Genomic DNA, 15,917 nt, shown 5'->3' on the forward strand with positions numbered 1-15,917 from the left:
CCAATTCATCTTTTACTCAACTTTCAAATTGATCAGACCATGTTACTCCTTACTAAACTCCAGTGAATCTCTCTGAGAAACAACTATAAACTCCTCGGGGTTGGCATCTAAAGCTCTCTTTAAAACCTGCTCTTTTTACTTCTTTATTCTCTATTCTCCCTACACTCTACCACAAAATTATGATAATCTATTTGCTAATGCTTGCAAAAGACACCCCCTTTCCTGTTTTTGTGCCTTTCCTGTGCCTCATATACTTTATCTCCTCACCTCAATTTCTTGGCTTCCTTTAAGTCTCAAATTCCACCTTTTGCAAGAGGCCTTTCTTGCTGATAATGCCTTCCTCTCTGAGATTATTTTCCATCTATTTTCTATGTTATCTTAGACACATACCTGTTATTTAAATATATGCCCCCCATTAGAACTCGAGCTCCCTCAGGATTGGCAATCTTCTCTTTTACATCCTCCCATCCCTTAATGATATTAGTACTTTCCCCCCTGAGAGTATCTCCAATTTATTCTGTCTATATGTTAATTACTTGCATGTTTTCTCCCAGAACCTCCAAAACAGGGGCTGGTTTTGCTTTTTTGCCCTTCTTTGTATCCCCAGCACTTAGCACAATGCCTAATATATAGTAAACATTTAACAGGTGCTTTTTGTTTTCTTTTTGCTAAATAGTTACATAGACAAGTGTGGCAATAATACAATAACACTAGAGATAATCATCAAAGAAGATAAATTTCTGCTGTTATCATTTTCATTCAATTTCCATAATTTTTCTGCATAAAAATGCTTTCAAAACTAACAATACCTATTTTTAAATTTAAAGGATACATGCCAAATAGTGGTTTAGAAATTCATGATCTGATGCTGGCATGGACTGAAGAAAACTTTCTCGGTAAGATTCAAACCATGGAGTAGTAGCTGAAATTGAGAAAATATTTACAAAGGTAAAATTCTCCATAAGGCAACATTTAAAATTAAAACTAATAAATGTAGAAGGTTTAATGAAAACATGAAAATTCAATCTTCAGAAAAGAATAAGAAAATAATTGTTTCTCTCCCTCCCCCCCAAAAATAATTTCTTAAAAGAAAATAAAAGCATGCCTTAATAAATTAAAACCATAATAATTAAGCTATCTGAAACCTACATATATAATTCTTATTTCTTTCAACTTGCCTGTGGTAAGTATATAGGAAAACACATTTTAGTTATAAGAAAAAAAGGTACTACACATTTAAGAAGAGTACCATGTCACAAATCTTATAGTATTTCAGTAAATAACCTCTATTAAACAGAATTATAGATAAATATATCTCAAAATTAATTATACTATATATATTAGTAAGAAATATATTTGCTCTTGTGGATATATGTATTTAGTCATATCAAATTAACTCACTCAATTATTAAGCACACTGACAATGCTATTTTTTATTTGAATTTGTACTCATAACTAAAAAAAAGTCATGGTTTTCTGTATAAACAATATAAAACATTCACTAAAACTGAATATGATCAATATACTGAATATAACAATATACTGAACAAATTTTTCTCAGAGACAACATGTTGAATATCCTCTTACAACTTAAAAAATACTATGTACTTAATTTGGAAAAATGAATACAAGGGATAATGTTATAAAAAAATTACTCATGCATATATACTATCAAAAAAAAATTTATAAATAAAATTTTAAAAATATATACTATATACTGAAAGGGGTTCCAAAATAGCTGAATAATAATATATCTTAATAAGAAATAAAGTATGGAACATCTAGCAGAAGAGTAAGTAGAATACCAAAAGAAATCTAGAAAACATATGCTATCAAAAAGAAACAAAGAGCAATATAACCAAAAATACTAAAACTAGGTTAAATTCCCTCAATTTGCCTTTGGGGCATATAAAACCCATTATTCTGTGTGGAAAATTGCTAATAAAAATACTAAACAATGGTCTTGGAAGTCAAAAGACATAAACTAGACCATTTATAAATTGTATAACCTTGAACAAGTTATTTTCTTCTCTGACATTGTTTCTTCATCTGTAAAATGGGAATACTGATACTACTACTACTTCACAAAGTTATGAGACTTATGTGAAGTAATAGATGAGGAAATCTTTGTTAAATTATAAAGAACTATGCACAGTTAACAGTAGCATATTATCATAAAGCAGAAAAAAGAAAGCATCTTCAATTTATCTTAAAAAGATAATAATAATAATAAAAAAAAAAGTAGATGGCAGACGGGTAATTATGACATAGCAATTTTTTCTTCTACCAACATATATATATAGCACATAAATCTAAGAAATTAGTCTAAATCCATAACACGTACACATTTAAAGTTAGCATTCCTAGTAATGAAGTCAAAGAAAGGGCAATAAAAACAAAACAAAAACTGGTTGAATACATAGGTCAAAGAAGAAAGGATTAATTTACTTTTATTTTTGATTATTTTTCCTTCCCACCTTATCTCCTTTTAGTATAGCTCAAAATGATCTAATGCATTCAGTTTTTTCATTTTATTTCTAGGCATATAGCAACCATAGAAAGTTAATGGGGAAAAAAATAATCAATTATGCTGGTTGAAATGAACAATTAAGATATTTGAAAATATGTCACTAAATTCAGCTCATGGGATTCTAAATATTTATGGTGAAAAAGAACTAGAAACTTAGGCAAGGATCCATGGAGTTATAATAGACTATTGAACTTCATTTAAATAACTATATTCCTATTGCAGCTAACCTAAAATTTTTCCAGAAATTTTTGTCAAAGGCCAATAATGTAAAGAATATATTTTACTTTACTAATAATATAATTTAAGCCCCAAAATTAACCATATATTTGATTAGCAAAAAAGTACAAACAAAAATTATGTATTTTCTAAACTGTCAGCTTATAAAAAGTCTCTGTATTTTGAACACTAGAAACTTTTAATACATGATACAGGATATGTATACAATTATATTTTGTAACTTTGAACCCAACAGAAGTAATGTAGAACATTTCAAATTCCAATATTTACTTTAAAATTTATATTAGAATTTTACTACTACTAATAATAATACAGTAAAATGTATAAAGGAATTGAACTCTCCTTTATAAAAAATTGCAGAGATTTGCACCAGGAAGCAAACTACTTCTTTTCAATTATAAATCCTACCAAAACTAAATAGCAATTAATGTGGCATTTCCCTCCCCCCCCCCAATAACATTAATTAGTCCTGAGCATAAAAAGGAAAAAAAGTTCAAGAAGTAAACCAAAGGGAAACCATATAGTTTATATCTAATGATATTAAGAAAACTGTTCTCATCATAACAATTAAGATTTGTGAATTTGTGCAATAAGGTATAGCTTTAGAATCTTCAACGAAATTCTATTTTTTGCAAATCTAAAACTGAAGTTCATAATATAATATTTAACTTGCTACTAAGTACTATTTTTACTTGTATGACAAAATATTCCAGTGATTCAAGGATCTATGTTTTTTTATCTAAAGGATTTTTATAAACTGGCTCCAACTAATCATACTCAATTTAGTACTAAAATTTTAGAATACTAGTTCAACAGTAAGACATGCAAAGATGAAATAAATATTCTAAAATCAACCAAGTCTAAGGCATTTGCTTTTTCCTTCAGATTTCAAAGGTAAACCATGTTTGAACAAATCCCTCAACCTCTCTGGCCTCATCTATTTAAAAGGCCAAGGAGGAGGGTGGGGAGAAGGGTGTTGAATATGATCATCTCTAAAGTTCCCAGTCAAATTAAGATGTTATGAATTCACATTAGTTTGGAATCACAATTTTTTGAAGTACATCTATAAGTGTGTGTGTGTGTGTGTGTGTGTGTGTGTGTGTGTGTGTGTGTGTGTGTGTGTGTGTGTGAGGGTATACAATAAAGAAATCAAATAGGATGCCACATATAAAATGCTTTGTAAACTAAGGTGTCATACAACTAATTGTAAACAACTATTATTATTTATATTACCTAAAAAAAATCCACTAGCTATTACAAACTACATTTGCAAAATACTGAACAATAACAGAATATTTGAAACTGAACAATATAAAATAATAAAGACCAAGAAGATATAAGTCAAATTCCTCCTTTCTTTGAGGAAGTGGAGAGAGAAAAGGTACCTTCCAAGAAAAGGTAAGCGCTTGAAAAAAGGTATCCCCTCCTCTCCTTTTTTTTTTTTTTTTTTTGGCAGAGGTGGGGAACTTTGGCTATATAATACTATAAATGATGTCAAGTATTTTCAATACACTATTTTTCACTAAATTTTTAAAATTCTTCCTTATAAAGGCTGACTAAATCGAGAGATATACTAGGAAAATGTAGATTATATAAAAATAATAGGTTTAATTTTACTTAAAATTAGCAAAAAATAGAGTTGCCTGATTACTACATATACTTTAAAAAAAAAAAAAAAAAAAACTTCAAATCACCTTCCAAGTCAAGATTTCTTAACCAAGGTCTATAAACTTTTAAAAAAAATTTTCTTTTAGGGGCAGCTAGTTGATGTAGTGGATAAAGCACCAGCCTTGAAGTCAGGAGGACCTGAGTTCAAATTTGAACACAGACACACTTTACACTACCTGGGCAAAGTCACTTAACCCCAATTACCTAAGCAAAAATAAATAAATGAACGAATGATTGAGTTAACAAATAAATAAATAATTGAACTTGATTTCAATATTATTTCTCCTATAATTCTATGCATGTTATTTTATGCATTTTGAAACATTATTCTGAGAAATCTATTAAGCTTCACCTGACTAAGAAGTTCTTGACAGAAAGGCTAAAGAAAACTTGTTCTCAATCAAGCGACAAGTTATCTATTAAGTATGTATATAGTTTTCTATATATATTGACTAAAAAGCTACATAATGAAACAATAAAACTTCAAAGAGTACAAAATGTTTAACTTCAGTTGTTGCCAAAAGTTATTTTTATATTCTAAACCACTACAAGTTATTTTAAAACACATAAGAACGGACTAACAAGTATCAAAGAATTTCAAGTAAATTAATCCTGTAGTTTCCTATAGTCAATACTTTAAAAAAAAAAAAAAAAAAAAAAACTTTCAAAATAAAAAAGTATCAACCATGGTCTTTTGTCCTTGAAAAACCTACATTTAGGAAAATGATAATAATTTAATAAGCCACATTAGACATTCCTCCCCTAAAATATTATATATATCATAAGAAAATGTTTTTAATTTAAATACAATATTTTTGCATTTATAGCAGTATAATCAATAACAAAAGATATTTTTAAAAGGTTTTTAAAATAAATTATATTTTTTAGAAACAAAAACATGGTCATTCTGTCTCATTATTGGTCAGAATCAAGTGAAGCTCATATTATTCTATTAAAGGAAAATATCTATAATTTACCAAATTAATGTTTTAATTAAAGACCAAAGAATAAAGCTAAAAGGAAAGAAGCCAACAGCCATCACCAAAGCTACGTATTTTGGGAAATTGTAAAGGTGAATCAAGTAAGGGAGATGGATAAATAGAAGGAACAGAATAAGCAAAGGTTGATGGAGTACACCAACAAGGAAAAGACTAAGGGCAATATGGAAAACTCACATCTACCACAAGAAATACCTGAATATAACGTGGATTCTTTCAGTTCCATCAGTGTGTCTTTCCAATTACTGTACCAAGGAACACTAGCTTTAATTGATCGATCTAATAGAGAAAATATGGCATTGTTAAACTAAGCCAATTTACATGAACAGATACCAATTATTTCCTTTAACAAGTAGGTAGATAGGGCAGAGGGGCTGAAGAGTATATGTGTGTCCAATAATATCAGTGGAAGAAAAGAGAAATTTGCCTTGTTAATTGACATCATTTTTATTAAGTAGTTTAGTCCTGGTAAAAATACTCAACAAATTCCACAGATCTACTCTATGTTTGATAATTCTCCTACCAAAATAAAGATTCCCAGTTTTTAGAACAAAAAAGTAAAATAAATCAATTTACCAATGAAAAGTATTGTGCTATTGGTGAAAGGCAAAATATTACACATATAGATCTAATCTCTTTCCTTTTACTTATTCTTAGATTTTTATTTATTGTTTTGTTGTAATGCTTGGGAATTTGGGTAAGTTTTCAGTATAAAGCAGTCAGCTAAAGCTAACTCCTTTCCCTTACTGTATATGAACAGCACCACATCAAATTATTTCATTAGTGAAAAGTCCTGACAAGGTCAAGGATGAGAGCAAAAAACATAATAGTGGATTATTTGCTATAATTAGCTCAACAGCACACAGCTTCTATAGGTTATCAACCAGTTCATTCATTCAAAAGAATGAATAGCTTTGTTAACAAAGAATTATTTATAATAGAACTGGCTGTAATTGTATTTCACCAATAGCATGAAAATTATTGTCTGGTTTAAACCGCTATTTTAAAAAAGACCACACTATTTTCCTATATATCTTCTTCTCTTTCTATATTCTTCTCTTCTATATTCTTCTTTCTCTAAAACAAAAAGTTTTAGGCCTTCTTAACTTGGCAGGCTGAAATTTTAAAAAGAAAAAACTTTATGAAAAAAATGAAACTTTTAATTCTTTAAACATCCACAGACAAAACCTAACATCAAAATCAGATATTTGCTTATACCCGTCACAATATTTAAGTGTCCTTCAGATCAGAAAAATCATTAAAGTAACTTATCTGATCTATCAAAATTCAGTCCAAGTAATTTATTTTTCAATTCTCTGATATTCTTCAATTCCAAAGCAACAATTCCTTCAGACTTTAATGAAAAGTCCTTGCTTTCAAAGACTGTCCTTGTTCTCTCCATAATGGCAATATTGGAATAATCTATCATTTTTTGCCGAGAGTATTTCTCCACAAACAAAAGCACCCAGCAGTCATTTTACTGCTCCCCAAACCTCACTCAGCAGACACTTAAGAGTCAAGTAGTACTGAAATTATTAAAGGTCTGTTGGTTAAACATATCTGTACTCCATGGCTAAGAAATATAATTTGATATAGCCAAAAAAAGTAATCCCAATGTGAAACTTCTAAAGTATACAAAGATAAGATAGCCTCATGTTCTTTCATCTCCATAATTAAAAGCCTTTACATAATACTAACCATTATACAATTTTGCTAATTTTCATACTTGCTTTGTCTCTCTCATTTCAGCTTCACCTTTCTATAAATCAGAACACAAATCAAAAGCTTTTATTGTAATTCATCTCTATTAAAATTAACCACTTTTAAAACCCTGCATAATCATATAGCTGGAACAAACTGGAACACACACATGCTTGATACATTGAAGAGAAGACTCCTTAATATGAAAATTTTTCCTTTTAAAAAAGTATTCAATGTATAATATATATTGGATTGCTTGCCACTTAGGGGAGGGGAAGAAGGGGAAAATCTGAAACACAAGGCTATGCAAAGGTCAATGTTGAAAAATTATCCATGCATATGTTTTGAAAATAAAAAGTCTTTAAAAAAAAGTTTTAAAGTGTTCAATCCTAAATAAATTTTACTTTAATATCATTCTAAAAACTACAACCCTTTAAATCACAATGAAATGCTATCATAATGCTGAATCCAATATTCTAGCCCAGAATTCTCCAATAATCCAATTGTCTACATCTTGAAGATTTTGCTAAGTACCCAAAGAAATCTTTAGCCAACATCAAATGACTCCTTCCTATATCTCATAAAGGTTTGCAGCAAGGATGTAGAAATAGTCTGAATCTCCTTCCAAAATAAATGGGCATTTCCAGTGGGAAGTAGAATATGGCCTATAACTGCCTGTCTTCCAGCCAATTTCCCTAAACTCACCATGATTATCACTCTGATTATGGTAGCCACAAAATCCCAATTTTACTCCCTCACCCTGTACATATCACAATATTCCTAATCTTTTAAGGAAAATGAAAAATATATCTTCCTCAGGGAAAGGTCAAAACAAGCATAGGTTAATAAATTATATCTAACTTTTTTGAAGTTATTTTTCATTGCAAAAAATAAATGAAAAATCAGATGCACAAAAACATATCTAACTGAAAATGTAAGCTATATTGGCAATAACTTAAAATTAAAATTTATCAATTTAAACAAGTCCATTGTAATTAAAATAAATTTCAAACAATGTCTGTCACATAGTACGTATTTAAATGTTTATCAACCAATGTACAATTTTTTAAAAAGGATATAAAATATGGAATGCAATCCATAAACTAGCTTATTACCATTTAAAAATCTTTTAGATGATAAACTTAACAATTATATTCCAGTCACTTTAATATTATATTTATATACTAAATATTATGGAAATGCACATTTTAAAAGATTCCAAAGTCTGAAAGATTTCTAATTAAACTTTAAATTTAACAATACTAAAAAGCTGTATTTTTAATCATGGGCATGCAACTATGTATACTAATATTGGCAAATAACAACATAAAGGAACTTTGGAAAAAAATTATAAATCTAAAGCACAAATACAGTATGTCCCAAATGTTTTAGTAGTTATAAATTTTTGTAGCTTAAAACTTTATTGACATTTTTGAGACAGCTTTCACTATTATTTAGCCCCTACAAACTTCAATTATCTCATATTTAATGTAAGAGATTTAATAATATCTTTTAAATATTTTCAAAAATAATTAGAGGCAGCTAGATGGCACCAACACTGAAGTTAGGAGCACCTGAGTTCAAAGGCCTTAGACACTTAACATTTTCTGTGTTGACCTATGTGACCCTGGGCAAGTCACTTAACGCCAAATGCCTCAGTTTAAAAAAATTAATAATAATAATAATAATTAGATTGATACAGATAACATAAATAAATAACATAAAATAGTTCTAAAAAACATTCTATCAGGTAATCATAATTTAAATCTATTTTTTTAAAAATACCATTCTAGACAAAATAAAAGATTGAACAATTAAAATTTAAGTTCAATTTTATTCTACTTTCTACTTTCAAGATGTTTTCTTCACCTATAAAGCAAATATAAGGAAAAATAAATTACAGCAATACCACCTTACTTTTATATTGGTCTTTGCTGAGACAAATTTTCCTATATTTCACCACATTGAAGATAGCTAAGCTTATGTAGTTACAGGAAATCCCTAAATTCATTGCTTTAATTGTGATTAAAATAATTTGGCTTAGGGGCAGCTAGGTGGCGCAGTGGATAGAGCACCAGCCTTGTATTCAGGAGGACCCGAGTTCAAGTCTGGTCTCAGACATTTAACACTTCCTAGCTGTGTGACCCTGGGCAAGTCACTTAACCCCAGCCTCAAAAAAAAAAAAAATTTGGCTTATAATGCTCATGCTACAAAGATTAGACTACAAAATATAGTAATATAAAAAGATGCTTCCATTAAGTTGTTGAAATCACATGGTATATTTTCCATCTTAAATTTATCCAATATTATGGGCAATTTAAGTCTTTTTATGTTTTAAAATTAACAGATTCTATTTGTTTTACTCATAGGAACCATTAACTTCATTTATCAATTTTTAATTTTTATTCTTTAATCAATCAAATTTACATTCAAATATTTTAAAGAGTTCTTACCATATCCTTGCTTTTATATTTTATAACATTTCTTCCCTACTCAATAATACACATCTAATTTGAAAATGAAATAAAATTACAATTTACACACAAAAATATATGTATATTAAATTATGATTAACTGATAGAATGTTTTTAGGATTATTTTATGTTATCTGTATCAATCTAATTATTATTATTCATTTTTTTAACTGAGGCATTTGGGGTTACACAAGGTCAGACAGCCAGGAAGTATTAAGTATTCTGAGGCCAGATTTGAATCCTCCTCCTGATTCAGGGCTGGTGTTTTCTCCATTGCGCCACCTAGCTGCCCCCATTCAGGACATTTTTGACTCAAAACATGTTGTACCCAACCCTATCCCCAGAATTGTATTCAAATCAAAATTTTTGTCTTCACCCTTTAAGGAACTAGTTCACTGTTCCCTTATATGTGACTCTAAAAGTTTAGTATATTCTTGGTACACACACACACACACACACACACACAGAATGTGGGGGGATGAGGGAGGAAGAAGGCATCAAGTTTAGTGACTGAATACAGTGCTGAATTTGAATTAGGAAGATCTAAATTGAATCTTGCTTCAGATCCTATTTTTCTCTTAATCTTTTTTATTGTTTCCTTAACTATAAAATGGAGATAATAACAGCAAAGTAATAATCCTGACAAGATAGTTGAAAGTAAATGATATTATGTGAAGTGCTTTGCAAACCTTATACAACTACTACCTATTATTTCACTGAACACAGAGTTTGAAAGGGGCTTTAGGTATTCTAATCCAACCTTCCCTATTTTAAAGATAACAATGAAATGCATTATATAGTTAATAAATATGAAGCTCTAAGCAATAGTCAGTTGTCAAACATCATATGCAAATTATTGTCAAAGTTTTGAACGGAATCAGCTCTTCTGCTCTATTCTTCCATCATCTTCCCAACATTCAGTATGGCTGCTAATTTAATACTACCTCTTATAAGAAAACTCCTGGATCTAAGTATCTGGATGTCAGTTCTAAAATATATATCAATATATTTAAGGTTAGTACTGAAAGAAAATACTTTTCCAAACACTAATTGATGTCTTTAATAACAATAATTAACAATGAATTTTCAACCATTAAATATCTTTAAAGGAATTTGTTTAAGATTGTTTTGTGTGTTTTTTTTTTAAATAACATAATAAATCTTGTTACTTACCACTAATGTTGAGATCATAATCTCCAGCTGTAATCACATTAGCTACTAATCCTTCTGCAGGCTGGCTGAGGGACACTACATCACTCAAATGCTTCCGAATGGCTCCAGGAAGAGGAGGCTGGGTGACAATGTTGCTTACTGATATTTTCAAGTTTTTAATTATGTGAAGCTGATTATTAGGGTCTCTCATATGAACTATATAAGAAAAAAAAATAAAAATTGCTTTTAACATGCTGTGTAAAGCCCAATATTTTTATTTAAAATTAGATTTAAAACTATCTTTCATGATATAAAATGCTCATAACCTAAAATGTAAAACTTCCAAATAGGATCCTCTTAAAATTCTGAACTTTTGTTAGACTAAAAGGTACCCTGCTAAAAACTGGAGCAATTCAAATATTTTATATTTTGACTCTCACTGTCAAAAGGGGAAAAAAAAAAAAAGAAGTCTTGTTTATTATTTTGTTTTTTAAAGGCTTGGCTTCCCTCTTGGTCCCAGGCTGAAAGTGCAGGATTCACTCAGCTCCATCCCACACTAATGATCAGCAAAACCCTGTTTCAGAACAAGGCCAGTGTGGCCCTCTTCAGCAACCTAGTGAGACCAACTCTAATCCATTGATGCTGAACAGTAAGGCTAGATAGTCAACTTGAATCTCCCCAACTTGAATCTTCCTGAGCTCAAAAGATACAGCAGCCTCAACCTTCCCTGGTAGATGGGATTATAGAAGTGTGTCAGAACAAACCTGTATATTAGCTAGGGAACTGGATGTGAGAACTCATTTCACTAAAACATCATAATCCACTTGGTAGATAAATCCTAGGTTTCATTGCTAGTGGCAGGATTTGCAAATCCACTATATTTCCTGGGAAATAAATTTTCCAGATCCTCTTAAAAATTTTCAGCTGAAACACTTAGTCTTGCTATTTTAATATACCAACAGTACACTATAAAAATGTTATTTCACATTTCTGACATTTGTTAATCTAGTGATCATTAGTGATCACTAGTGATCATACAACCGTATGTTTCATAATAATTTTATTTTTAGGATTTTTTAAAAAGATATTAAGTGTTTATTTTTTATCTCCCTCCACCCACTGAAAAGAAATATAGAACCCCTATATCACATATGCATAGTAAAAAAAAAAAAAAAAAAAAAATTTCCCTAGTTATATGCTTTGTCTTAATACTATAAACAAATCCAAGTACCTATTAGTAGATAAAATCCATCCTAAAACATAGGGCCTAGTTATTTAAAGCCCTTTCAATTTCACTGCAACCTATAATTCCAAATGAATTTCACAATCCCATGTTCTAGCTAAGTTGGCCTAGTTGCTTTTCCCAGTAGAGCAATCACTCCATCTTCTATCTTCATGTCTTTGCAAAGGCTGTCCCACAGGACCCTCCTTAACTCCAAATCTTGGAATTCCCCAGTTTTCCTTCAAGATTGGACATAAGTCTCACCTTTACTCATTATTCAAGATGTTGGCATTTTTCTCCTCAAAATTACTTCTCATATTTTGCATTTATATACATATACATGTGTTTCTTTCCCCCATTTCCACCCACCAGTAGAAATAAGGTGATGGAGGATAGGGACTCTCATTTTTTGTAAAGGCTCTCTTTCCATGCAGGATCTGACACACGCCCGGACAACTAGAAAGCATTTAAATATTTCTTAGACAGAATGTTACATTACCATGTGATATGCTTATCCATCATATTATTAATGCTTAACTGAATAATTAATTTTAAAAAACTTTAAAAAAACAGGAAAACCAAAGCAAAGAATTGTTAAAATGGTAAGTCATTTTAAATTAGACAATACAGAATCCTACTCAGACTGTACCTTAAACATTCTCCAAAAGAATAAGTTTGTAAAGACTCTTTGACTAAGAGTGGTATTTACATTTGCCATCATTTGACTTGTTTTTTGTTAATAACTTCTAGAAGTTAAAAAAAAAAAGCTAAAAATTGGATTTCTGAATGCTGCATATGATATTTTAGACGATCATATGATTTTCTAAAATAGATATCCAGAATGTAACAACCTAATTAAGAAAAAGGTATGGCAAGCAGAACAAATTATTCACCTATGAGCTATGATTTATTTTCAAAGTCTAAGATTTTGAGAAAAAATCCTGAGAAAAAAACTTTTTAGTTATGTACTAGAGCAATTAAGAAAAACAAAGCACTATTAATTATTCCCAATTTCAGAAAACTAAAGGTACTAAATGCTAATGTAAGGGTATTTTTCCAAGGCTAATAATCTACTCTTCCTAAATGCATTCATCCAAAGAATCAAATCAAGAAATTTTATATACCATCTATCTACAATGCACAGAATACTGGAGTAGTCATGAAGAGATAGACAAAAATTTAAAAAATTTTAACTTCAAAGAACTGATATTCTATCAGGGACATTAATATAGAGGCAAATAAATACAAAGTGTTTTTTTTTAAGGCAGTAGATTTAGAAAGTTAAAGATCAGGAAAAACTTCAGAGACAACAGAGTTACATATGAAATAAGTTTTTGAAGCAAGTCAAGGATTATGAAATGCAAAAATGAGGGTATACTTCAGTGGCAAAAGGAACAGACATGTTGTACAAATAACAAAAAAGGTAGAAAATGGAATATCAAATTCAGAGAACAGCTAGTTAATAGAATCTGGCTGGAAGAGTATACACCAATGGGCATAATGTCAAGTTCATCTCATCAATGACATCATTTTCAGATGAGCCCCAGAAGTCTGAGGTCAGAAAGAGGTAGAGCCAGAATCTAAGTCCCCTGAAACAAAATTCAGAACCTGTACATCAAGTTGTTCTGTCACAATAGTCTAGATGAAATATGGGGTCATGGTAATAAATGTGAGAAATGGGAGTTATTTATACCAGGTAAAATCTACATAGCTTGGCAAATAGTTGGATTTAAGATAGGAGTAAAGGATACCAAAGAGGCAAAAATTATTTCCTAGTGTGTGATGTTTAATGGACCTTTAATTTTACTAGCATAAAGAAACTCTTGATGAGGAAATTCTCTCCAACAACACAAATCCATAACTGGTCTTAATGTACAATTTTAGAATGTTGCCCAAGTAATAAGAAATAAGGTAACTCGTATGAGATCACACAACTAGTACTTTGCAGGTAGGACTAGAACCCTGGTCCCATGACACAATGCCTGCCTTAGGATGAATATATGGTTATAAAGCTGGATTACTAAAAGTAAAGTCAATACCAATAGAAAAGTTTAAAGAAACAGACTTTAGATAGGAGAATGTGAAGGCAAAAGGACAAAAGGATGCTTCCCATTTGCAAATCCTCCATTATCTCAACTCTTCTGTATTTCTAAAAACAATATTCCTCCTTCAAGTCTCATCTTCACAAAGCCTTTTCTGACTCCTAAAGTTCTTACTTCTCTTCCTTCTCAAATAATCTAACAATAATAATTAACATTTATGTAGAACATCATAGTTTACAAAGCACTCTACTGCCAGGAACACTGTGAGACAGGAATTACACCACTTTCACAAGAAGATTTGAAGATTGGACAGATTGACTTACAAAAAGTTATGTAGGGGCAGCTAGGTGGCGCAGTGGATAGAGCACCAGCCTTGAATTCAGGAGGACCAGAGTTCAAATCTAGTCTCAGACACTTAACACTTCCTAGCTGTGTGACCCTGGGCAAATCACTTAACCCCAGCCTCAGGGGGAAAAAAAAAAAATTGGTTATGTAATCAATAAATGTCAAAGCCACTTCCTTAGTTTTAATTCGCTAATTTCTATCCTATACTAATTGAAAATAGTGGGTGAACTTCAATTACATTAGAACTTTGTGCTACACATATTGTATCTAGGTTATACTGTAACACATGTAATATGTATGGGATTATCTGTCATCTAAGGGAGGGAGTAGAGGGAGGAAGGGGAAAATTTGGAAAAATGAATACAAGGGATAATGTTATAAAAAAAATTACTCATGCATTTATACTGTCAAAAAAATTTATAATTATGAAATTAAAAAAAAAAACTTGGTGCTAGAAGGAACTTTAAAAATCATCTTATTTCTACAGATGAAGAAAGAAACACAATCACACAGGTATTAAGTAATAAAACTAATACTCAAACTCATGTCCCTTGACTTCAAATCCCATGTTCTTTTCACTGTACCATGAAGAAGGATCTCTGAACAAGTCTTGTCTAAATAAAAAGACAAATCTATAAAATACATGAAGTAATCAAAGATGAAGTTGAGGTAATAAACAACTGTTAAAACAAATTATAACAAGTCACAGGACAATAGATTTAGAGCTAGAAAGGACCCTAAAGATCATCTAACCAAACCCCTCATTTAATTTTAAAAAAAATTATACTTACATATATTATATTATAGGTATATATATATATATATATATATATGTGTGTATATATATATATATATATATGTATAGATATAGGTATATATTAATATATATTATCATTTGATCCTTAAAATATTCTTTTAAGCTAGAAGTTATCTTGATTTTCAGGCAACATTTAAACAAGCAGCTACTATATGCCATGCACTGGGAATACAAAGAAAAACAAAAGACATTTCCGGTTCTGGAGGGATTTACAATTTAATGAGAGAGAAAACAAGTAAATAAATATAAATAAGCTAGTTAACAGATAAATTAGAGAGAAGCAACAGAGAGGGAAGCATTAGCATTAAGAGGGATCAGAAAAGGTTCTTATAGAAGGTTGAGTGTCTACTTGGATGGAAGTTAGAAAAGTCAGAAGCAGAGAGAATTCCAGACATGATGAAAATCCCCAGTTGGGAGACAGATTTACAGTATGCAATGAAGGGTATATATATAAGAAGACTAGAAAGTCAGGAGGGGTCAAATAACAAAGAGCTTTGAAATTCAAAAAGTACACACACACACACACACACACACACACACACACACACACACACACACACTTATATATATTTCTATTCTGAAGGCTAAAGAGAACCACAGAAATTTGTTAAAAGAAGAAGAAAAAATCATGGTTGGTCATGCACTTTAGAAAAATCAATTTGACAATTGGGTGAAGGATGGACTGAAAGGAGGAAAGGCTTGAGGCAGACTAACCAACCACCAGGCAGTGG

General features: G+C 30.4%; 1 protein-coding gene across 4 annotated transcripts in view; it reads right to left on the reverse strand.

Annotated features, from left to right (window-relative positions):
• The window catches only part of TRAPPC8 (trafficking protein particle complex subunit 8), a 129,026-nt gene that overhangs the window by 97,270 nt on the left and 15,839 nt on the right, over positions 1 to 15,917 (reverse strand). For 3 of the 4 annotated variants that reach the window (XM_074277225.1, XM_074277218.1, XM_074277236.1), the window contains exons 2-4: positions 10,782 to 10,976; positions 5,629 to 5,712; positions 833 to 922 (exon numbers count right to left, since the gene is read on the reverse strand). In XM_074277225.1, coding sequence (XP_074133326.1) covers positions 833 to 922; positions 5,629 to 5,712; positions 10,782 to 10,976 — 369 coding nt within the window. The remainder of the gene's footprint in view (positions 1 to 832; positions 923 to 5,628; positions 5,713 to 10,781; positions 10,977 to 15,917) is intronic. The other variant, XM_074277233.1, reaches the window with a different exon arrangement.

Source organism: Sminthopsis crassicaudata, chromosome 1 (genome assembly GCF_048593235.1).
Source record: "Sminthopsis crassicaudata isolate SCR6 chromosome 1, ASM4859323v1, whole genome shotgun sequence".
Taxonomy (NCBI): Eukaryota; Metazoa; Chordata; class Mammalia; order Dasyuromorphia; family Dasyuridae; genus Sminthopsis; species Sminthopsis crassicaudata.